This window comes from Trichosurus vulpecula, chromosome 4 (assembly GCF_011100635.1).
Source record: "Trichosurus vulpecula isolate mTriVul1 chromosome 4, mTriVul1.pri, whole genome shotgun sequence".
NCBI lineage: Eukaryota > Metazoa > Chordata > Mammalia > Diprotodontia > Phalangeridae > Trichosurus > Trichosurus vulpecula.
Genome location: NC_050576.1, coordinates 202,915,854 through 202,941,030, shown reverse-complemented (window position 1 = coordinate 202,941,030; position 25,177 = coordinate 202,915,854). Strand labels below are relative to the sequence as shown.

Here is a 25,177-nt window from a genome sequence, read left to right as displayed (position 1 = left end):
CATCTCCAAGACTTTCCTCCTGCCATGTCTAATATTTGAAATGTCCTTCCTTGCTCTCTGTAGTTGCTGAAATCCTGCCCATTTTCTAAAGTCCAACTCATATATCACTTCTTCTAGAAAGCCTTTCTTTGCTGGATCTTCCCTTTCATTTATAACTTTTTTTCATAAGAAATCATATGACACTTTATGTATATCTCTTATGTACTCATCATGTGTTATTTTATTGTACTTATGTCCTATCTCCTTACTAGACCATAAGCTCCATAAGCGTAGCTAAAAACATGTAGGGCACAAATACCAACCTAGAGTGAAAACTGGTCCTTACCCTTATGTCTGCCTATTGAAATGCAACTTCCTCTAATGAATCTCACCTGATCACTCCACTTAAGTGATCTCTTAAACCATTTGTACTCTGATCATTCTTTGTATTGTGATTATTTCTTTACATCTTATCTCATCAGTTAGACTATGAGCTCCATGGGACAGGAACTGTGTCTTATTCATTTTGTATTCTCTTTCAGGGTCTAATATGTTCCCCTTGGCATTCATAAGCCTATCTTTCTAGCCTTGTTGGCCATTCCTCCCCCTCCTGTACTCTGCGGTTCAGTGAAGCTGGCCTTCACTCTATTCCTCTCACATGACATTCTCCCATTTCTGTGACTAGGCCCTGGCATCCCCAAAGACTGGACAGCCCTTCCTCCTCTTCTCTACCTCACAGATGGAGCTCAAGTACCACTTTATACATGAAGTCTTTACCCATCCCTCCAATTGCTAGTACCCTCTCACCTTTACTTAACTACTTTGTATTTATTTGTGTTTCTCCTCCTCATATTTCTTCTGTCTATACTTACCTAAGGACTTGTCTCTCCCACTGGACAATAAGGCCCTTGCTAGCAGGGATTGCTTCATTCTTTGTATCTGTATCTCCAGGGCTTAAAAGCTTAAAAAATACTTGTTTGATTCATTCATTCAGCAAATATTTCTCATATCTACTATATACAAAGTACTGTGCTAAACACTGGGAGTATCTAGCAGGGCCCAATAAGCAAGAAAGAGTCATCCTCCTCATGGAGTTTCATGATATATACACCAGTTCAAAGTGTAATATCAAATAAGTGCACTCAAGAACTGCAGATAGTGGGTGCTCAATACAAACCGAGCCGATGATGATGATGAACATAAGAAGACAAGGACATCACATGTTGCACAGCGATATTTTTGTCACTTATAAAATATGCCAGTGATGTTAATATCAAACCAATTAATATTAAATATTATTATCATTTTTAAGCACCCTTGCAATGGGTTATGAGTCTGTATACTCTTCTTCTAAAGCAGGGATTCTTAACCAGGGGTCCCTGAACTTGCTTTTTAAATATTTTGAAACTATTTCAGTAGAAATGATTTCCTTTGTAATCCCATGTATTTTATTTTAAGCACTTAAAAACACATTTCTTTGAAAAGGGGATAGAGGCTTTACCAAGGGAAGGGAAGGGAATATGCATCTATATAGGGCCTACTATGTAGCAGGCCCTGTGCTAAGCGCTTACAATTATTATCTTATTTTATCTTCACAACAACCCTGGGAGGTAAGGGCTATCATTATCCCCATTTTACAAATATGGAAACTGAGGCAAACAGAGGTTAAATGACTTGCCCAGGGCCATAGAGCTAGTAAGTATCTGAAGCCAGATTTGAAATTATGTCTTCCTGACATAATTGGAGCCCAGGGCTCTATCCATTGCACCACCAGGCTGAAGAGGTCCAGGACACAAAAATGGTTAAGAACTCCTCGTCAAAAGAGATATTTGTACTGTTAGATGTGTACTATTTATACATGAAGGAACCATAGTTAGTCAGTAAGATTAACTCTTAACCCTAAAGTACCCAGAATTTGTGTGTTTAGGATATAGGGGGTATATCTCTCTACTTCACCTCTCTCAGAAACCCATTTCTTCTAGGGAGACACAGCATTCACAAATTCTGTACCTCCCTTTCCAAGCTTTTGTTACGAAATGTCACCAGGACACATGAAATCAAGGCGGCAAAAGAAAGGAACTTCAAAAATCAGCTGTCTATTTTGGTATTGTGAAGAGAGTAACTTAAATCGCAGAAACTTGAGGGGAAGGTCAAAGCCTCAGTTAAATTTTTAATAAACTAAAAAAAAGATAATGTTAAAGAACAGCCTGAAAGGTATGCTAGTGAAAGGAAATCCTTGGAACTGGATTCAACAAAGGGCAGCAACAACAGTCTGTTGGTTAGTCTCTGGAGAATCCTCCGGCCATTTCCCCAGTGCATTACATTTCCTTATTAAGACCAAGGTGGAAGATGAAGAATTTTCAACAGTGAAGGAGAAAGCAGTAGTGAGGTCTCCTGGAAAACTTCCCATCACACCTCTAAGACAAAAGAATAGCACCACCTTCTTTCTGTCCTCTCGGCTTTTTTTTTTTTTGTCTCTTACTATGGTTACTATACTTCCAGTGGAAGAAAGGGGGTTGGAGTGGGTGGGGTAGGGACAAAGAGAGGACAGATGTCTACCTCAACCTCAGATCACTTTGGGCCACTTGGCTAGTAGTGTTCCAAGCAACATGTCTGTCTGGATCGCCACAGAGATGCAAATTCTAGCCTTTTGAAACCTGGCTTCTTGACCTCCTCATTCACCTGAAACCACTGTCTTCAGAGTTACCCATGAGTCTTTAATTTGTTAAGTCTAATGGCCTTCTCTCAGTCCTCCTCCTTGATATCTCTGCAGCCCATGACGCTGCTGGCTGATCCCTTCTCCTGGTGCCCTCTTATCTCTGGGCTTGCTCCTCTTCATTCTCTTTCCAACGGTTCTTCTGTCTCCTTTGCGAAATCAAATACTCAATTAATCAACGGCTATTTATTAACTGCCCACTCTGTGCTAGGCACTGTACTAGATGCCAAGGATGGCAATACAAAAATGAAGCTGTCTTTGGCCTCAAGGAGCTAATTCTATTGAGAGAAACAGCATTTACACAAAGGACATGTAGAATACAGGATAAGGAGAGGGATTGGATCTGTGGTTTTATTTGTATAGGGAATTCTCAGACGAGGAAACTCCCTCTCCTGATACAGATCAGCACCTTCCCTACAATTTAATAGTCTTAGATAATTTCCCAGAGAGATGAAACGTGACTTGTCCAGGACTGCACAGTCAATTTGTGTCAGATGGGGACTTGAACCCAGTTCTTCCTGCATCTTTACATGCGACATTGCCCTTTTTAAAGTGAATCTATACAAAGCAAACACAAGTCAAAGAGGGGGTAGGAGCTGGGGGAATTAGGAAAGAAAGCCATTATGTAAAAAGTGATGCTTCTAAGCTGAGGGATGAAAGAAACAAGAGACTCCAAGAGGTCGAGAGGAGGGAGTGCATTCCAGGGAGCAGGGACAAGTGGAGCAAAGACTTATGAAGATGGAAGACTATGTGTTGAGTGAGGAACACCAGGAAGAACCATTTGGATGCACTGCAGGTTGTGAAGGGGTCACCATTCATATTATATCCCCTACTGTGGGCATGGAGGGAAAGGCTCTTTCCCGGGTCTTTTTCTGTCTCTTTCGGTGAGCGTCTCATCTTTCTTGGGTTTAATGATCACATCTATGTGGCTGAATCCCAAATCTATATATTCAATGAGTCCTGGTCTCCCTCATGAGTTCTGGTCCCCAAACCACAATCTCTTAGATATTTTGTACTAAATGTCCTGTTGGCATCTCAGACTCAATGTTGAAAACTAAACTCATCATCTTTTCCTCCAAACCCTCCTGTCTTCTGAGCTCACCTATTTCTGCCAGGGGAATCACCAATCCAATAGGCGCATGATTTTGATTATTCCTCACTCTAGCTATCCAATCAGTTATCAAGTCTCATTGATTTCAGCTGCACATCTCCCCTAGGACGTCCTCTTCTTTCTATTCACACAGCCAACACCCTCCTTCAATCCCTCATCACCTCTCATCTGGACTATTGCAATGGCTTCTGAGATGATATTTCTGCCTCGTGTCTTTCCTAATCCATCCGTCAACCTGCTCTCAAAGTGATATTTCTAAAGCATACTTCTAACCATGTCACTCCCCATTCCAATAATTTTCTCCATGACCTCTGTGGTCAAATATTACTGCCTTTGTTTCGTATTCAAAGCCCTTCATAATCTGGTCCCAAACAACCTATCCAATCTTATTACATATTATTCCCCTTTACAATTCAGCCAAGCTGGCCTTCTTGCCATTTCTAATATATGAGAATCCATCTTCTGTCTACAGGCCTTCACATAGGCTGTCTCTCATGTCTGGAACATGCTTTCCCCTTACCTGCTTCCTAGAATCCATGGAGCTTTTCATGTTCTATCTATCCACTGCCCCCAGGTGCCAGTGTCCTCTCCATCATTATCTTATATATATACTATATGTGTATGTGTATATATACATATATGTATATTTATGTGTATATACTAAATATGTACATGGTATCCCCAGACAAAATATAAACTTCTTCATTTCTGTCTGTATTCCTACCACCCAGCACAGGCACTTAAGGAATGCTTGTTAACTAATATATTGATGGGAACACTCAGAGAGAAAATGAGGTCTGAAAGGCTAAGGAAGGAGCACTCTTTGACTCCCTAGCAACAGATACTCTAAAGATATCTAAATTTGGGATTGTTCCATACTTACCCATTATATTATTATATTCAGCTTTGTTCTTAAGCCAAACTCACATAAGAACTAAATAATTTCTCTTCATTAATCATTCTGACACTCCCCAGCCATTATGCAAAAACCAACTCAGGAAATAAATGCCAGATGCATATGTTGAAAGGCAATACGCATATGGCAGCTATGCTATGGCTAATCTCAATCATGAAAGCTCTAAGGGATATATAATTATTGCAGCCCAGACATCAGAACCTAGGGCCACAATCTGTTGTGGGTGCTTTTTCATTCTAGTGGGGAGAGAGAATTACTAGCTCAAGTAAGCATGTCTGTCCTATTCTGCTCTAGATCTCTTGGATGGCTTCATTATTCCTGGAATTCTAATTTCTAGGTGATAATTAGCATTCAACAGGGCACAAGACACCCTGACCCCCTATGAGTGAAGTGTCGCTATAATGGTAGAGAGTCGATCGATATTCCACTAGTTTTATTATCTCATCAATTACGGGCACTCCTACCAATGACGTGATCCATGCCTGCCCACCCTGTGAAATTCTTGTCTATGTCTACCCAAAAATCTGCCACAAAGGAGATGGTGCGTATGGAGGGACCACCAACTATACTGGTCTCTTGACACGGCACGGCTACCAACGGATCCTTCATCCTCACTATCGGATCAGTTGATCCTTTTTTCTGGTCATACACTTTTTTGATGTCACCTAGCGGTATACACTACCTCTACGTGATTACTCATTTGCAGCGTGTTGCAGTATGCCCATGACACATTTCTTCGTTGCTCTTTGATGGCTATCAACTTTAAATTTTCAAAGACTGATATATTTTATGACTTGTGCCTCTATAACATCACTGGGAGAGTGCTGGTGATAAAAACATGGCCTTGTGTTTCAGACAGAAGGCTGCATGATTCTTCAAAAGCGGGTCCAGCCCAGGGCGTCGTCTTACTCAATTTTAGTCTGGTTCACTGTCTGCCACCAATATCTGTCCTGGATTTATGAACTGGCTGATCAGTATTTTCGTTGTACATCCAGACATACATCCCAGGCTAATAGTATAAAGAGGCAGAAGCTTATTTATGTCTCTGGGGAATACACAACCGAGCATGCTTACATCTTTGAAGGTTCAGTTTTAACTTTTGTGTGAGGGTCACGACGATAATAATAATAGCTAGCATTCATATGGTGAGGTAAGTTTCACTAAATGCTTTACAAACATCCCTTTTCACCTTCATAACAACCCTAGAGGTAGGGCTATCATTATCCCCATTTTACAGATAAGAGCACTGAAAATGGGAAAGGTTAAGTGGCATGCCCCGTCACATAGCTAGTAAGTGTTGGAGGACAGATTTCGAATTAAGGTCTTCCCAATTCCAAGCCCAGTGCTCTGCAACATAGAACCAGCTTGCTGCCTCTAGGCCTCGATGAGATAAGAAAGGGACCATCGTAACCATGTTACAGATGAGACTATATCCCAGAGAAGCTAACAGCTCTCTATGTACTCCCACAGCTAGGTGGGTGACGGCAGACCTAGAGGAGAAAATCACTTCTTCCAATCCCCATCTCAGGGCTTTTCCCAGTAAAGCACAGTGTCTCACCTCACGTGGAAGAAAGGTCCTTCTGGCATGGGGGTCCTTCTACACCTGGCAAGCAGCACCGAAGGCTGGTGCCTGGGGTTACACAAGGGCAGTTTCTTACCTGGAATATTATGTACTGTTATGGCTAAAATGAGCAGCAGGATTCGTCTCCAACTATCGCCGCCCTGCTTCCCTCTGTTCTCTCTAGGAGGCCGGGAGGATGCAGGGTCATCAGACATGCTGGTGGTAGCCACCTTCTTCCTGGGGTAAGCTTCTCCATTCTCGCTCTTATCTGTGGAGAAGAAAAGAGCCAAGAGAGGGGTCAGACTGAAAATGAGCATGGCTGTACTCCTCCAAACAATGGTAGAAAGAGGTTAGGGAGAATCTGAAGGGAGAAAGAAGGGAAAATGTTCTATTTTCTATTCTATTTTCTTCTCTCCTAAGAAGCATACATTCATTGATTTAATCATTTCTGTGAGCACAAATGTTTATCTAGTCCCTATTTTTAATTCAGTCTTGTATAAAGAGAAGACTACCATTCCACCCAAAAGCATTTATCATTTCTTTCAGTGTGGACAATTCCTGGAAGCAGGGAAGTTAATGATGATGATGACAGTTAGTATTTACATAGCGTTTTAAGGTTTGCAAAGTGCTTTACAGATATTAACTCATTTTATACTTACAAGTGGCTGCTATTATTAGCCTTATGTGACAGATGAGAAAACTAAGGCAGAGATCTAAGTGATTAGTCCAAGGTCACCCAGCTATTAAGTGTCTTAGGCCTTCCTGATTCTAAGCCCAGAGTTCTATTTACTGTACCACCTTGCTGCCTAAATTTCATTCAGTCAATCTAAATGCGCCAAGTCAGGTCCAAGAGGACCCTTGGGATTCTGTTCAACAGGAGAGATATAATCTATAACTATAAACTGGATGGCATCTCAATTCCAACTGATAACAGGACGACTACTGCATGGGAGAGGCAAAAGACCTGGGTTCTAGTCCCTTGGCCATTTATTAGTATTTTAGCTTTGGGCAAGTTGCTTCATGTGACACCTAACTGCGTTCCATGTTTCCTCAGTTAGAAAATGGACTTAACAATACTACCTTCTCATCTTTCTGCCTCCCCACATTGAGGGATCCAGCAGTCACTCGTTCATCCATCCATTCTCCCACTCTTTTATTAGACAACCATTTATTTAAGAACTCACAATGTGCCAACCGATCTGTGAAGTATGTGTATCTGAATGAGTGTGTGGGGGTGGTTTACAAAGACCGCAGCTGATGTTTCTATAGCACTCTAAGGCTTTACTTACATCAGCTCATCTGATCCTAAAAACCCTGTGAGGTAGATGCTACAGTCCTTGCTAATTCCATTTTATAGAGCGAGAAGTTGAGGCTTAGAGAGCTTAAGTAACTTGTCATGGTCACTCAAGTAGCAAGTTTCAGACAACTCACATTTATATATCAAATAAGTTAAGATACGTAACACACTTTGGGAACATTAAAGCACTATATTATTATAGCTAGGATCTAATGATTACTATATTTCTACATAGCATATATACATACATATCTAGCTATGTGCTGGCTATCATCATCATATATGGCATTTAGGGTTTGTAAGGTGTTTTCCTCACAATAACTATGTAAGGTATGTAGTGCGAGCATGAATACCCCCATTTTACAGATGCAAAAACTGAAATTGTATGAGATGAAAGGACTTTCGCATTATCACACAGCTAGGGATGGGATCTGAGCACAGACTTTCTCTCTTAAAGACCAATGCTCTATTCACTACCATGTTGACTGCCATTTAGCAACAACGCCATAACACATACCCAAATACACAATAGTTCACATTGAGTATAAAGCAGAATAGACGATGCTAAGGAACGGAAGAGTATGAAGTGCTATATGACATCCAAGAAAAGGAAAGGGAAATAGAATTCATAGTACCTGCCCTCAGGGAGCTTATATTCTAGGGCCAGCAATAGAACGGCCACAAATAAATCAAATATGAGTGATAGAACTATACATAACCTTGCCTAACTCCTTTATTTCTGTTCAGACTCTTGCTACCCAGACTCACACCCTCAGGCATCTTCCCGTCTTCAGGCTCCATCCCCCTCCGCGTCTAATCACTTATCAGTCTGACCTCCTCAACATCTCTCACAACTGTCTTCTCTCCAACCATACGGCCAAGACTAGTTCAGGCTCTCATTCCCTCTTTTCTGGACTCTGGCAATAGCCTCCAAATATGTTCCCCTGCTTCTTCTCTATGTTCTCCTCAATCTGTCTACCAGACAGCTGCCAAACTGATATTTCATGACAGGCCTGTCAAGGTCACTCCCCTACTCAAGAAATCCCAATGGCTCCCCAGTGCCTTCAGGATCGAAAACAAACTCCTCCATTTGACATTTAAAGCCTCTCACAATGTCTCCAAACCATAGCACTTTCTTTGCTTGCTCTACAGTCTAAGCATACTTGCCGCTCCCCATAGATGACATTCTACCTTCTTTCTCCATCCCCATTCACAGGCCAGTTCCCAAGCCTGGATTGTATTTTTCATCCCTAACATCCTTCAAGGATCAGCTCAAGTGCTGCCTTCTAAATGAGGCCTAACCAATCCCTCTAGTTGCTAAGACCTTCCACTCCCAGAAAATATGTGATATTTATATAACATACATATTTACATATGCATGCATGTATATAACACATATATTCATACTTTATTTGTGTTCATATTGTTCCTCCACCTATCGCCCTTTATCCTGAATCTAAGTTCCTTTAGTGCAGGAACTGTTAATTATCTGTCTTTGTAGCCTTAGTCCCTGGCCAACTGACACACAAGAGCTACTTAATAAATGCTTGCTGAATGAATAAATATACACCACAGCAATGCTTTGAGTATAGGTTGAAGTTATCCTTTGACTCTGACCTGTATAAAACTCCAGAGCAATCTATCTATAAATGATGCCACTTTTCAGGGGCTATATACACATACTCATTTTTTCAAGTTACAACCATGGGCAAGTCACTTAAACTCTGACATGGTGGAAGCACTAGTACTTCTTTTTAACATATGCCAGTGATGAGAACATCAGAAATACCCAAAAAGGAAGACGGAATTTTAAGGGAGTTTTAAGTTTTTACGAGTCTTTTTACAGGATTGTTTAAAAATAAGATATATTTTCCCTTTCTCCCATATGGAGAAAATTAAGAAGCAGCAGAATTTTTTTTTTAACATGAAGAGAAGAGAGCGGGGGGGAAAAGGTCTTTGGTTTTTTTTACTGTTATTTACAGGGCCATAAGACTAATTTTAGAATAAGAAAGCATGTTCACCCAATCAAAGGGGCAAATTTCTATCATAACAAGCAACAGGACAGATGATTTCCAGGGAGACTACAAATCTTGATATATGTACATATGTAACTATAAACATCCTTGGAAACTGTCTACACTTACTTACGTTTTTTCACATACGCATAAGAACACACAAACACATAAATGTATGGATATGTGCGCGTATGTGTTTGCCACACACACACTCTTGCTTCTGAAGATATTTAGGATTTTAAGCTTTATTTGACCCAACATGACATAACAAATACCACAAATTACACATAGAAAGGAAGTGGTCTAAGAACAAGCTTTCTGCATATACAAAGAATCTCTGATATTGCCAGGGTGAGGAACACCCACCTTGTTGTCTTCTCTCCACCAAACTATCTGCGATCTAATATACAGCATGTCCCCAAAATCTTAATAATGTTCCAGGCTTTAATAACTTCAGAAGTATAAGTGTTACAAACTTACAAAAATGTGAAAGGCTAATTATTTAAAATTTTAAAATACTGATTTTTTTATTGAAACTGAGCATCCTTAATTAAATTAGGATACAGCGATGTCTTCTACATTGCGCTAGTCGATTTTTGAACTTTGTTAAAAACACTTATCAATTCCTGCTCAGTGGCTGAAAGCACTGCAACTGTAATTCTGGCCTTAGGGTCAATGAAAAAATAAGGTTCTCATGTATGCATAGCAGTTTTGATGCGACCCCACAAGAAAAGTCTAAAGGAGACAGATCAGGGAGACAGGGATGGCCAAGCAAGAGAATCTCCTCTACTGAACTATGCACCAGCCTAAGAAAAGTGTCACCCAGAAATAGACATGCAATGCATAATGACAGGAGGCCCCATCTTATTAAAAGTTAAGAATATGTTATTCAAAGTTCACAAAACTAATTAAGTACAAAAGGAATGTAATTAGATTTTCAAATGGTTTTTTTTGGGTAAGTTTGGAGCATTTACACACCTGAAGTTGTACACACCTAAAGTCTAAAACTACAATAAGACTTTTGGGACACAGTATATAAATACCAGGGAGTTTCATGGGGCAAATAGAGCTATGCTCAGAGTCACAAAGCTGGCATTAGCCACAAGGATTTAAACCATGATATTCCCAACTCCAAGCCCAACAATCTCCACCACTGGACAGAGCAGTATAGGGCAATGTCAAACTCAAATTGAAACAGGGGCCACTAAACCAAACAAAAGGCTCCCTGAGCCACATATCAACAGAAAACCATGTATTAACATTATTTACATTCTATTGTATCTGTGTTTCCTTTGTTCCATATTTCCCAATTACATCTTAATTTGGTTCTGGGGTACTCTGAGTACTCACTTTATCTTACCTCAGTTTCCTCATATGCACCTACCTCCTGGGGTTGGTAAGTAAATTGGTCTTCCTCTGCAGAGGTCTTAGCAGTTACTCCTCTGCTCAGAAGCCTTGAATTGGCTCCCTATTGCTAACAGGTAAACTTCAAACTTCCTGGGGTGACATTCAAGCTGCTCCCGCTGTGCAATCTGACACTGCTCTGTATTTCTGGCATTTTCTCGTCTACTCACTTCAAATGCCTCCTGCTCCAATGACACTCTACCACTCACTCATCTATTTCCTACACTTTCACACCAACTTGGCTTTTGTTCCCTAAGCCTTGAGTGTCCTTTCTACTCCACCCACCAACATCCTCCACTGTTGAATTCTTACTCATCCTTTAAAGTCCAACTAAAATGTTCCCTCTTCAGTGTCCTTCCCTGACTGCCCCCATCCCCATTTAGAATGAATTCGCTCTCTTTATTTAATCTCATAGTACTTTGCTTTCACTGCTCATCTGCCTATCATCTTCTATTAAAGTTAGTAGTACTTGGGACACATGCTGCTTGACTATAAAGGCAGGGAGTCTGCTGTATGCAACATATGGATCTCTTGTAGAGCCTAAAACAGGGATCTACAGAGAGCAGACGCTCAGGAACGTTATTGGAAATGAATTAAAATAAACAGAGACTAAAGTTATAATCAGTAGGAAACTACCCATCCAGGGCAAAGATCTATGTAAAGACTTCTAAAGAAAGGTGAGAAGTTGTACTTAATATACTGATTAAGCCATCAGGAGGGTCTCCTCTTGCTGTACTTCTCCAATAGGTGGAATAGATCTGTGCTGACCTAGCAATGTACCTATGCTGGGTCCCTTTGGGACTAAGGACATGCATTTCCAATTCATTTATTCCACAGACACTTATTAAGCACCTACTATGCACCAGGCACTAAAAAACCACACCAAACCAATAACGGGTTTAACCTCAAGGAGCTCACATTCTCTTGTAATGAACAATACATTAATTCATACAAATACACTTTGGGTCAGTGAAGTAGTGCAGCAGATGGAGTGTTCGGTTTGGAGTTAGAAAGAATCACATTCAAATCCAGCCTCAGAAACGTACTAACTGTGTGACCTTGGCCAAGTCACTTCATCCCTTTTTGCATCAGTTTCCACACCTGTAAAATGGGGATAATGATAGCACATACCTCTCAGGATTGTCTTAGCCCAATGCCTGACACATAGTAAGTGCTACATAAATGTTAGCTGCTGTTATAACTATTATTCTTTGTAAAGTCCTTAGCACAGTGCCTGGCATGTGGAAGGCACTATATATAAGTACTACTAGCTGTTATTATGAGAAATATAACATATTTGTAAAATAAATGTAAAATATATTTGTATATTTTATTAAACTGAGTTAATTAAATTAGATATTATATATTTGTATATTCTACAGAGAACTCACACAAGGCAAGCACCCACAGGAAGGTCAGAAGAAGCAATACAAGAACCCTCTCAAGGTCTCTCTGAAGAACTCTGGAATCAGTTGTGAGACACAGGAGACACTGGCACAGGACAGCCTAGCATGGCGTGTTTGCATCAAGAAGGTGCTGTGTTCTGTGAGCAAAGCACAACTGCCATGGCTCACAAGAACGTGAGATGCGCAAATATGGAAACATCTCCACTCTAAATGTTCACATGGACTATCTGTGCCCGACCCACGGCAGAGCCTTCTGAGCTCATGTTGGTCTGATTAGCCACAGGCGGACACACTGTACATTGACCCCTGCATAGTGATGTCATTTTGATCCTCTGTGAGTACAAAGGACAGCAAATGCAAGCTATTATCATTATAAACATAACACATAAAAGAAATATAAAGTATACCGACTGCTGGCAGAGGGAGGATAAGGAAAGGCCTTGTACAGAAGGTGGCACATGAAGGAAGCTAGAGATATAAAGATGGAGGTGAAGCAAGTATACATTCTAGACTTAGGGAGGGGTCTGTGCAAAGATGGATCTGGGATGCGCCATCACACACAGATAACTAGCCAATGTGGCTAACACAGGGAGTATGTGAAGGAGGTCGACATGCAAGAAGCACAGAAAGGAAGGGTTTGGGTCAGGTAGAGCCAACTGGTCCATACAGGAATGTAGCCCACTGCTTTGGCCTCATTAATATGGTGCTAGCATCCATTGAGCTAACCAGTAACAGGAACTCAATTAATACAGCCTACTGGCTCCAAAGGCTTGCTGGATTCAAATAAAAGGGACATCAAGGCAAAGGGGTATAATAACATCTCTGTCCTGAAGCTAGAAGATGCTGGCATGACCTCACCTTGTATGATCAGGTATCACCATGGGACTCATAAAAAGCCACTATTTACTGCCTCCCTTAACACAAAAAAGCTACGCAAATGACAACGGACTATCACATTGTGTAATATGCCTTGGGCTAGAAAAAAGCCCAGATGATCAGGCATTTGTTTGTGTTTTTCCTTCTCCATTCTTCCCAGGGTAATGGCAGAGCTAGAAAAAGAATCCAATTAACTGCATGAGTCTGACTCAGAGAGCTGAAAGCCATACTCAGGTATTGTTATTACATATGAGACTGGAGTTGTTCGTTCAGTTCAAGGCATTCTAAATATACAGGAAAAGAATCATTTCTGAAGACTGGCTCCCAATTCCCGTGGTGACCTGCTCTCCCTTCACAGATGTGGAGACTCAGCAAGAAGAAGCTATTGACTGAAGGTCACATAGAAAACCAGAGGCAGAGGCAAGATTGGAAAAGACTGTGATCCCAAGGCTGCCACCCCTGACAAAGAACATCCCTAAAAGATGAGGGGCAAGACTTGCTTTAGGGCAACAAGAAAACATGTAAATTGTGCCAGGTTCACCTACCTGGAGGGGCAAATTTCCATGGGCATAGCAAACTATGTAGGCAGTTTCTAGGTCTAGACATTAGGAGAAGAGATTCTAGAGCTTAGTAGTGTCCTATGAGCGACATGTCAATTGGCACAAATCTCATCATTTCTCTATCCACACCCCTCACATCCAGCCCCTTCTCATTATTCTCCTTCAGGCCCACCTCACGTCTTCGCCGCCCGCACTATTGCCAGAGCTCTCTGTTGGGTCTACCTACTTAAAAGCACCTCACCACCCCAATCTAACTTCCAAACAACTGCCAAGGTCATTGTCTGAAGGCACAAGGCTGACCATGATGCCTCCTCTGCTCAATAAGCTCCCAGTGACTTCCTATTACCTTTAGCACCTAAATACTCCTGTTTAGTAACTAAAGCTCTTCACAAGTTGGTCTCTTCCAACCTTTCCAATCTTCTTTCACATGACCTTCCTCCACACACTCTATGATCTAACAATACTGGCCTGCTTGCTGGTCTGCACACACGATGCTCCATCTTCTGACTCCAGGCATTTGCACTGGCCATGAGGCCACATGCCAAGTCATATGCATTTCCTTCTCACCATCACTTTTTAGAATCCCTGGTTTCCTTCAAAACTCATCTCAAGTGCCACCTTCTACCTAAAGCCTTTCCTGATTCCCCCATGGCCAAATTGTTGGCGTGCTTCCTCCCAAAGTTACCTTGTATTTATTTTATTGATATTATTTATATGATAAATAAGTGTGCATCTTGTCAACTCTATTAGAATGTAAACTACTGTTTCATTTTTGTCTTTTGCCTGGCACATAATAGGCTCTTAATAAATATTTGTTAATTGATTGACTGGGATTAGGAATAAGCTAAACCTAGGCTCATCTCCTGTGATATATAGTATTCTGGAATGGAGAAAATTGGCAGGTGAAGGTTCAACTCTCTGGGGAGCAGGATACCAAGAATCAAGGATGACCTCTGTAGGAGTAATATGGGAATGGAATTCAGGAAACATGGTTTGTGATCTAATCTATACTATTAAGTAATGTGTGTTATTAAGAAATTTATTAATTAGCCATAGAAATTTCTAGAAATTTATTTAATTAGCTATTTATTGAATTGTCACTATAAGGATAGCACCTTCCCAAAAACTCTATAAGGTTATTCTGAAAATTCTTATTTGTTCATGGGTAAAGGTGACACAAAGACAAATGAAATTTTAGTAACTGTCCTTGAAGGTTTCATATTCTACTGTGGTGGAGTGGGGAAGAGAATGACATAGATAAATCAATATAAATATAAACAAAATAATTTTGTAGCAAAGACACTCAAATCTGGGGTATCAGGAAATAACCTCAGGCAGGCAGTGACATCTGAGCTGAGGAGCACAGTAAACAAGATGGGGAATAAAAGGAAATACAGTGAGAAAAGCTGGTTGGAGCAAGATTGTGGAGAGCTGTAAAATCTTAAAGAGTTAAAATTAAGAAGTGTGTGTGTGTGTGTGTGTGTGTGTGTGTGCACGCGCGCGCACACATGCTTCCAATGAGGAGCCATTGAAATTGTGATAATTCATAAGAAATACCTCTACAAATATGAGGATAGTATTATTTAGTTGGGAGTAGGTGGTCTCTTACATTCAGTGTAAAAAGTATAGCCATTTCTAACCTGTCTAAAAAACTTCCTCCTGCATTGGCCTGTCAAGCCTGGCTATTTGATTTGAAATTTCTATCTTTACAAGAGGAGTTTCTAACCTTTTTTGGGTCATGGACTCCTCTGGTGAAGGCAGTTTGATATAGCCTATAGACCCTATCTCAGAAAAATGGAATTATAAGGGAAATTGATTATATTAAGATGTGGTTATCAAAACATTAAAAAAAAAGACAAGTTAATAGACCTCTGCTTTAGAGTCATTAGACCAAAAAAAAAAAAAAAAAGGATAAAGTTTACTTTCTCCAAGAAGCCAGAATTAAAATGCACACATAATCTACCATTAATAATAACTAGCATTAATATAACACTTTAAGGTTTGCAAAGCACTTTATCTTATATGTACTATTGTCAACTGCCCTTTACAGCTGAGGAAATTGAGGCTGAGAGAGTTCCAGTGATTTGACCAGGGTCACACTAGAGCTAGTACATGTCTAAGGCTGAATTTGAACTCTGGTCTTCCTGACTCTAAGTCTCCAGTACTCTAACACATCACCTACCTGCCTCCAAGCATCAATACAAATGATTTGGCAAAGGTAACTAGCTGACACTTCTGGCTATGAGAGAAATGAAAGATAGTCCAGGTAGGTTCCAGTGGAAGTCTAGGAAGGAGACATAAATCCTGAACACAGAGGGTAGAAATGTTAGTTAATTTGAAGGCCTTGGCTGTCAGGTACCTGGGGTGGGTTGTTCAAGAGAATGTATGTGTCAAGTCAAGGACAAACTACCTACCTCATAGTTTTGGCTAAGGTCAGCTTTGGTTCTCAGCCCTCTCCTTTCAGAAAACTGATACACCCACTCCCACTACTGGGTAAGCTTTTTTTCCCTCATTTTATAGACATTGTACACAGACTTAAAAAGAATGGTACGTGACCCCCAAATCGCAAAATGAATTGACTGTAGACCAGGAACCCCAAATTCAATTTGGGAATTGAATTCTAAGGCAAGGGGATATTAGACTCTATTGTAGTTGGAGGACATCCCCCACGGCCTGATTTCAACTTTGAGGGACAGGTCCCCATGATTACAAAGGTATCTGGGTATCTATCTCTAAAATGAAGGTAATGGACAACTCTGCCCAGCAGGCAGACAGCCTACAGAGGGAATGAAATCACTATACCTGACCAAAAACAAAAACGAAGCCCGGAATACTGACTGAAGTCCATCTCTGGGAGCGGGAGGGGTTCCCTCTCTGGGGGCACTAGGCAGACTGCTTCAACAGGAACAAAATAATGACTCCATTTACAGGCCAATCTCTTGAACTGCACTGATGCTTTTGCTTATCACTCTAATAATCACACACACTGAAATCACTTCAGGGCCTAATGCCACCTGGGTAAAAGAAGCGGATGAGGCTCCCTCATCTTTTTAGTCCGCACATGTACTCATGGCATTGAAAATATTCTGCAGCTTACCTTTTATGCTGGTGAATAAGCAATTACTTAGAGAGAGCATAGAAATAGATTTTTCTAATAACTTCAAATTAAATATACATCACAAACGGAAAGGACTCCACAATGTTCCAAAGCCATCCATTAAGCGAATCAAGCAATAAACTATTCATAGTTCCAAAAAAGTCAAGTAAAGTAATATCTTCTATTGATAAGCTATATATCCTATTCCTAGTTCCCAGGCCAGCTGTTCTGCCGAAAGGCAAAAGCGGCCATTTTATGAATGTAAAGTTGTCTTGAATGAAAAACAATTGTCAAAGTACTTTAAAGCACTTACTAAGTCTGAGTGTTGGATGAATGTGAGTTGTTATTATACTATTAGAAAGAAAACTTGTCCAGGCACCAAGGTATGCTCTGCCATTCTAAGGTGGACCAATCACCCCCATGGCTTCTCACCAGCACAGCTGTGGAAAGAACAAATGTGCTGGGAAGAGGGGAACTTTCACAGATTGCTTTCTGATCATCCAGTAAAAAGTAAAAAGAAAATCCAGAGAAGACTCGCAGAAGTCCAGTAGAACTTTTGAGAGACAGGGCATTTGGAGAGGCCCTTAAAATATAACTTAAAAACAATCACAAATCTCCTCCAGGAAAATGGGAACTGCTTATTCTCCCTATAAAGCTGTAAATCACAAGGCCAAGTTGGGGAGGCTGAATAGCACTCCGTATCTGTAGGATACTGAGTCAGTAAGGGTTAGAAGATTTATCAACAACTTCAGAGGTCATTTATCCTAACCCATTCCTGACAAGTGGTCAGGCTTTGTTTAAAGCCTTAAAGTATGAGGCTCACAAGGCCTCCATCCCAATCTACTTTGGGAAAGCTTTAGTTGTTTGGAAATTTTTCCAGAAATTAAAATTAAATTTACTTCTTTGCAACTTCTATCTACTGCTCCTGGTTCTGCTCTCTGGGGGCAAGGAGAATAAGTCAAATTCAGTTGACTACAAAGGTGGGGCCATGGCAATATACTGGGGAGACCAATGTCCTGATCCCCAAGGGATTAACTGGAGGCTGGGAACATGGGTTATCTCTCACAGACAATTAGGAGGCTCTTAACACAGTTACACCTACCTTTATTCTACAACACTCCCCTTCTCCAACCCTTCCTCCACAGCAAGCTCCAAGCCTCCTCTCTGCCCTTCAGAACATATATAGCCTATGTATAGCCTAACAGCTGCCAGGACCCAAGAGCAGCAGCTACACAGGTGCCATTGGGAAATCCGCACCCTCCATCCCAGAATACCCACTTTCTATCCCCAAGATCATCTTGTGGCTGCAGAAGGTACCCCTCAGAGCACTGGTTCTGTGCTCCAGGGTAACTACCCATGAGCAAGAGCCCCTTCTCCTTTTTCCTTTGTGTGTGGGACAAAGACATACAGGATAAGCAAACACATATGGATACAGATGTCATTACATTCTCTTTCCCTCCTAAAACCCACAGCTCTTTGAAACTTCCCTGTTACCACTGAGGACACCACTGTTCTTCCAGTCATATCAGTTCAAAACTCAGGTGTCATCTTCAACTCCTCACTCTTCCTCATCTCACCAAACCAATCAGTTGTCATTCTGCCTCAACAACATCTCTTCCATATGCCCCTTCTTCAGCCATATACATACATACAACCTACACCCTAGTTCAAGTTTTGATGAACTCCTGACTGGATTCTTGCAATAGCCTCCCAATTGGATTCCCTGCCTCAGTTCTCTCCCCACTCCAATTCATCCTCCATATAACTCCCAGAATCATTTTCCTAAATCTGAGATCCCATTCCTAAAGCACACTTTCCAACTCAAACTCCAGGGGCTTCTTATTGATTCTATGATCAAATAATCTTTTGTCTTTATTTTATCCTTTTAAAATTTATATTTTTGTGTAAGTTTTATTATGTACATGACTATTAATACAGTAGCACAATTTACAAATATGTAAATATATACACGCATGCTTAAAAATTTCTTTCCTGATCAAAAAGTATGGAGACCCTGATTTAATCTCTCTTCCACAAAAACAGGTATCATGGTCTCCTTAAGTTTTGCCTTCCCCAGACCAAAAAATTCCTAGTTCTTTTAACTAATCCTCATATGGCTTTAACTCTAGGCCCTTCGCCATCCTGGACGTCTCCTCTGGATTCTTTCCAGTTTATCAGTGTCCTCTATTACGACGTCAAGCCATGGAAGGCAGATTGGGTGAATTCCTAACTCAAACAGCTGGTCTCTGCAACCAGTAGATAGGCAGGTCCAAACATACTCTTACTCACATTGCCTCTCCTCCCCTGAATACATGCATATGCACACACACACACACACGCACACACACATACGCGCGCGCACCACACAATAAATCCAAATATTATAGATGAATCATAAAGCTGAGTCTTAGAAATTACAGAAGTCATAGAATTTCTGAATTGGAAAAGAATCTGGAGATCATCTAGTCAAACATTCTCATTTATAGATGGGTAAACTGAGGCCCAGGAATGTAAAACGATGTCCCCAAGATGACATGGTTCAGTTGTGAGCAGAGCCAGGACCAGGTTGCCAGATCAAGTGATCTCTCTGTTGCACCACTCTGCCTTTCATGGAAGGCGATGGGAAAGGGAAAAGAAGGGAACATTCCTTTCAGTCACTACCATCCTGGCTCTGAGGTATCCAAAAATCTCTAACTTTTCCTAAGGATCAATTCAGCTAACTAGATTTTTAATTCCTACTAACTTTTGGGAAGATAGGCAATGTTGTTAGGGGGAAAAAAGAAAGAAAGTAAAGTGTCTGGGCAAAAGCATTATTTCCACGAGCCAAACAAAAAATCCTCCTTTCTCACATGGTAGAGGCCATCACAAGCAAAATATACAAGAGAACTGAGCCAAAGGCAGGGGAGTAAGAAACATAATGTAAGAAATGAAGAAACAGACCATCCTAGAGACTTAAGAAAACTTGTATGAACTAGTGCAGAATGAAGAGAGCAGAACAAAAGGAAAATGTATACCATGACATCAATATTACAAAAATGACTAATTCTGAAAGGCTTAAGAACTCTGATCAAGTAAATAATCTACCATGATTCCAGAAGAGTGAAGAAGAATGGTGCCCACCTCATGGCAGTGAGATGATGGACGAATAATGTAGAACAGAGAGATGATGGACTAATGTAGAATGTTTGGACATGGCTAATGTGAGGATTTATTTTGCTTGACTATGTTTCCTTTTCTCTTTTTAATGAGTGGGGGAAGGTGGGAAAGAAAAAAAGTAGATGCATGATAATTGAAAAAAAATACTTTAAAAATTAATTAGAAAATTTAGGTGGACATGAGGGTAGAGTGCATAAAGAAGTTATTCCTCCATTTTTCCTAAAACTATATATCAATCTCAGATCCATTTGATCACTTCTTAAGATTTATTTCAATAGAAAAATAGAGGGCAGCTAGGTGGCACAGTAGATAGACTACCAGGCCTAAAGTCAGGAAGACTCTTCTTTCTGAGTATAAATCCGGCCTCAGACACTCCCTGGCTGTGCGACCCTGGGCAAGTCACTTAACCCTGTTTGCCTCAGTTTCCTCGTCTGTAAATTGAGCTGGAGAAAGAAATGGCAAACCACTCCAGTATCTCTGCCAAGAAAATCCCAAATGACAAAGAGTCATTACTCTTTTGTTTTCACCATAGGTTACACAGTTGCAGAAGAAGGAACCAAAACAATATGACAGTGTTTAGGGAAACTGCTTATTGCTGGAACTAAGGTGCTATGACCATTCTTGTTGTGCTAATGATTCAAGTAAAAATAAACACCATTATATTCCTCAAACTACTAAGGAAAGAAAATACTTTCCTTTGTGGGTAACAGTTTTCAGAAAATAAAAAGCGAAGTAGACAGATGGGAAAAAACATTTAAAAGGTTACACTGACAAAAGCATCACATTTCTTGGTTTCTGGAAGTTGTTTCATTACAACCACATAAAGTAATCAATCAATAAGTTAAAGAATGGGCAGGAATGACACAAGGACAAGCCTTGGGCTCGAAAACTTAGATTTGTCCAAATGCAAACAAGAGAATCATTTTCTTTAGGTTAATTTTAAATTAAATTAAATTTATTTAATTATTATATTATTCATATATTATTAGGTTATACATGAAATTATATATTATATTATTAAATTAATTTAAATTAAATTAAATTTAAATTTAAATTATATTCCTACTTTGTGTGATTCTCTAGGCCGCTAGCTAGGTGGCACAATAAATAGAGTGCTAGACTGAGCCAGGAAGATGTGAGTTCAAATCTAGCCTCAGATACTAGCTGTGAGACTGGCCCAAATCACTTCACATCTCCGAGCCTCAGTTTTCTCATATATAAAAAGGGGTGAATCATATGGATACAGATTTGTTGTGAGGATTAAATTAGGTAAGACACCCAAAGTGCTTTGTAAACCTTACCAAGCTTTTGTTAAGCACATCCTATATGTGTGAGATTCGGAGACAAAAACAAAACAGTTTCTGCCCTCAAGAAGCTTGTAGTCTACTTGGGATAGCAAGATGCACATAGATAAGTAAGTGTATATATATGTGTGTGTATATATATATATATATATATATATATATATATATATATATGTATATATATATGTGTGTGTGTGTGTGTGTAATATATATGTATAGTATACATAAACATATATAGAGAAATATATATAAACTAAACATACACACACATATTTTATATTTCTCTTTTTCTTTCTTTCTATCTATCTATGAAAAAGGAACCAGTTGGGGAACAAAGGAGAGCACCAACAGCAGGAAGGAAGGGGCAGAAGAACAGCAAAAATCTCTTATAGAAGTTGGTGCTTGAGCTGAGCCATGAAGGGGGCTGGGATCCCCAAAGTTACAAATGAAGAGGGTGATCATTCCAGGCACAGAAGAAACCTGTGCAGAGACAAGAGATGGAACAGAATAGATATATAACTTTCTCAAGAGAGGAAGTAGAGACCAGACCTATACTGGGAACTACCAGGTGAGGAAACTCCCTCCACCGATGCAAGTAGGCCCCTTCTCAGAGAACAGCCTGGGGACCAAGAGGTTCAGGGATCTGGCCATTATATGCCATAGGCAGGACTCAAACCCAGGACTCCCTGGCTTTGAGATCAGTCCATTATCCACTATACCAAGATGCCTAAAATAAACTCTGCCTTTTTTGAGATCAGTCTACAGCCAAAAGAGAACTCAGAGGTCATTCCTCCTTTTACAGATGAAGGAAACAAAGTCCAGAATTACATGAGTTGCCAAAAGCCATAAAAGTAATAAGTGGCAGAGAAGTGATTTGAACTGAAATTCAGTAAGTACCACAATGGCTCTCTTGTAATTTTATTAGTATTATTTTAAAAGACAGAGGACTTTCTGGCCAACAATTGATTTTTTTTTCCCTCTTCTGAAATTGTTTTGCTTGGATCTACCAAGAAATAGTTAGACTATGGTTTCTTTCTAGGAACTGTCTACAGCATTCATGAATCCATTTGATTGGCCAGAAAGAGAAACCAAGGGTGATTGACTTGCTAGTACTTATTATAAGCACCCCCTATCAGAAAACCTCTTCTTGGAGAGACTTTGTGGGCCCGGTGTAGTCTGAGGCTTGCATACCCCTCAACTTCCCTTAGCATGATGATGTTGATTTAGGTAAACCAAGACTGGAAAACAAATAGTAACACCAAATAGGCTTAGCCTCAGTGTGCCAGCTTCGTGTACCACGTTATAAGGTCTGATGAGGTCAGACCCCTTGAGTCACTCCAGCTCTCAAACAAAGGTTGGCTTCAATGCCCACTCATATCAAAGCACATTGCCTTTACCTAGCTTTTGTTAATAGACAAATGTGAGAGGCAAAAGAAGAGTGGATTTCACGAACATTAAAAGGCAGGCTGCTATGTGGTGCCTGGGTTCAATAGCTGATGCTAAATGTTCACCCTCCCCACTTTTTGATAATTATATTTTACTAACAGGTTAACCTTATCAGGGATTTAGGGAATTAGCATCTGCTCACAGTCAATCCCAAAGTTTGATAGGTGAGGTGGTATGGAGTCTGATTATAACACCAGCCAATGTTTCAGCTTCACTACCTATTCTGGACCTTACTGCCACCCTGCTTTACCTGACCCTCACTAGGCATAGGGGAGCACAGTGGGAAGAGGCCCTTCAGAGATTAGAGTGAAGGGATTTTTTCCTGATCTAGGAGTCTAACATTTCTGGAAGGTGAAATGAATTCTCTTTCTTGTGTTTGCATCTGCTGCCTGGCTTCTCTGAGACCTGCTGCCTGGTTTATTTTAGGTCCCAGATCACAAGCTAATTTATAAAGCTATACAAAGTCTTAGTGTTCTCTTTTATAAAATGGAACTTCTCCAGGCTACATCTGGCCACAGCTGGTTTGATTACAGCTGGCTCTGACCTCAGGCAACCTCCCAGTAAAGAGCCAACAACAGTGGCCCCCCAGCCACTCCATCATATTCTCAGTGTCAGCTTATCGATCACCATGCTTTCTATATGATGAAAATCACCATGAATAGATCAGGATTTCTTAACCAAAGGTCTATGAACTTTAAAAAAACTACATGTATAAGTGTATATATACATATGTATATGTATAAAATATACACACATACATATAGAGATAACAATATTTTAATCGGATTGGTCTCTCTTACAATCCTATGTATTTTATTTTACGCATTTAAAAATGTTCTTCTGAGAAGGGGTCCATAGGCTTTACCAGACCGCCAAAGGTGTCCAAGACACAAGAAAAGATTAAAAACCCCTGTATGACAAGAGATCAGGACAGATCTCTAGCCAAACCACCCTACTTGCTATCCCCTGAAAGGGCCATTCTGGCCCCACTCCTGTGTCTCTGTACTGGCTGCCCACCATGGCTGCACAGAACTCCCTCCTCACCTGTGTCCCTGAGAATCCTTATCTTCCTTTGGAGCTCGGCTTGGCTGCCACCTCCTAGAGGACGTCTTTCCTCATCCCCTTGGGAGGTTAGTGCTGTCTTCAATTTTAAGTTGTCTTCCATTTACTTATGTTTGTGCATGTCTTAGCCCCCAGAAGAGCATATGCCTCCTAAAGGGCAGAGATTCTTTAGTACCTAGGAAAGCACCCTGAATATAGTAGGGGTGTAGTAAATGTGTGTTGAACTGATTTACCAGCAAGGTGAAAAGGAACCAAATCACAGCAATACAGAAAAACAAAACAAACCCATCCCCATCCACCCCCGCTCCTGCCCCAATACCCTTCATCTATCTATTCCATTTTCTTTTAAACCCCAAAGAACAGAAGTTGAGGGAGGAGGAAGGAAGGGAGGCTACAAGTTGAAGGAGATGGAAAACAATGAAGTGGAATTTGGTTCTGAATTTCCAGGTTCTATCAAATCTAAATGACCTCAGTCAGTGTCCAACTAAAGGATGGGTAATTTTTTAAAATTCCAGTTTGGCTTTGGAGTGCAGAATGAGTTTGTTTTTTAACCATCAATTTCCCTTTCCATTGATGTCCTGTGCTTAGGCTAAGATTAAAAGGAGTCTGTACCACCAGAAGATAATAATTGACAGAGGAGGGAAGGGAGAGTGCTGGCGGCAGGGGAAGCCATTTGTTGCAGCTAATCCACAAAATAGACTATCCACACCTGAAAAATCAAGAGCTGGCTATTATCAGAACAGGCCAGGCTGCTGGCTGAGGTGACAACCAAGCCAAGACAGCCAGGACATCATGCCTCTCCATCCCAGCCGCCCCCCTGCTACTGCTAGGGGAGTGCATGCTTAGGGCTCCTCAGGGCCATGAGCAGACCGAGGAAAGAGAGGAAATAAGCAGAAAGAAAATTGCTTTCTGAAGGGGAGAGATTAATAAGGCTATCAGAATGCGGCCTGTAGGGTGAGGAAACAGTCTTTTTTCCCCCCCCAGACCATGTTCCTGATGCTGATCCTTAGGCAGGAGAGGATTTAAAGGGACAGGGACAGTATCCCCAGAAACAGCCTTGGTCACTTTCTTCAGTCAGGTCAAGGATGACACTGATAGACTGTGCCAAGAATCTCCGTTTTCCTGGAGGGGACTGTGGGGATGCCAGTGAGGAGAAGCCAGAATCCTGAGCCTCCTACTTTCTGAGGCTGGAGAACCACAGGAAAGCCTATGAGCAGTGACCATGGACTATTAAGGTCTACTGTGGAAAGCACATATTTTCTGAGATTGCA

The 25,177-nt window shown here is 40.7% G+C and overlaps 1 protein-coding gene across 2 annotated transcripts in view; it reads right to left on the bottom strand.

The window, feature by feature from the left end:
• SLC39A11 (solute carrier family 39 member 11) overlaps positions 1-25,177 on the bottom strand; it is a 499,961-nt gene that overhangs the window by 202,180 nt on the left and 272,604 nt on the right. For both annotated transcript variants that reach the window (XM_036755297.1, XM_036755296.1), the window contains exon 6: positions 6,381-6,551. In XM_036755297.1, the coding sequence (XP_036611192.1) occupies positions 6,381-6,551 (171 nt within the window). The remainder of the gene's footprint in view (positions 1-6,380; positions 6,552-25,177) is intronic.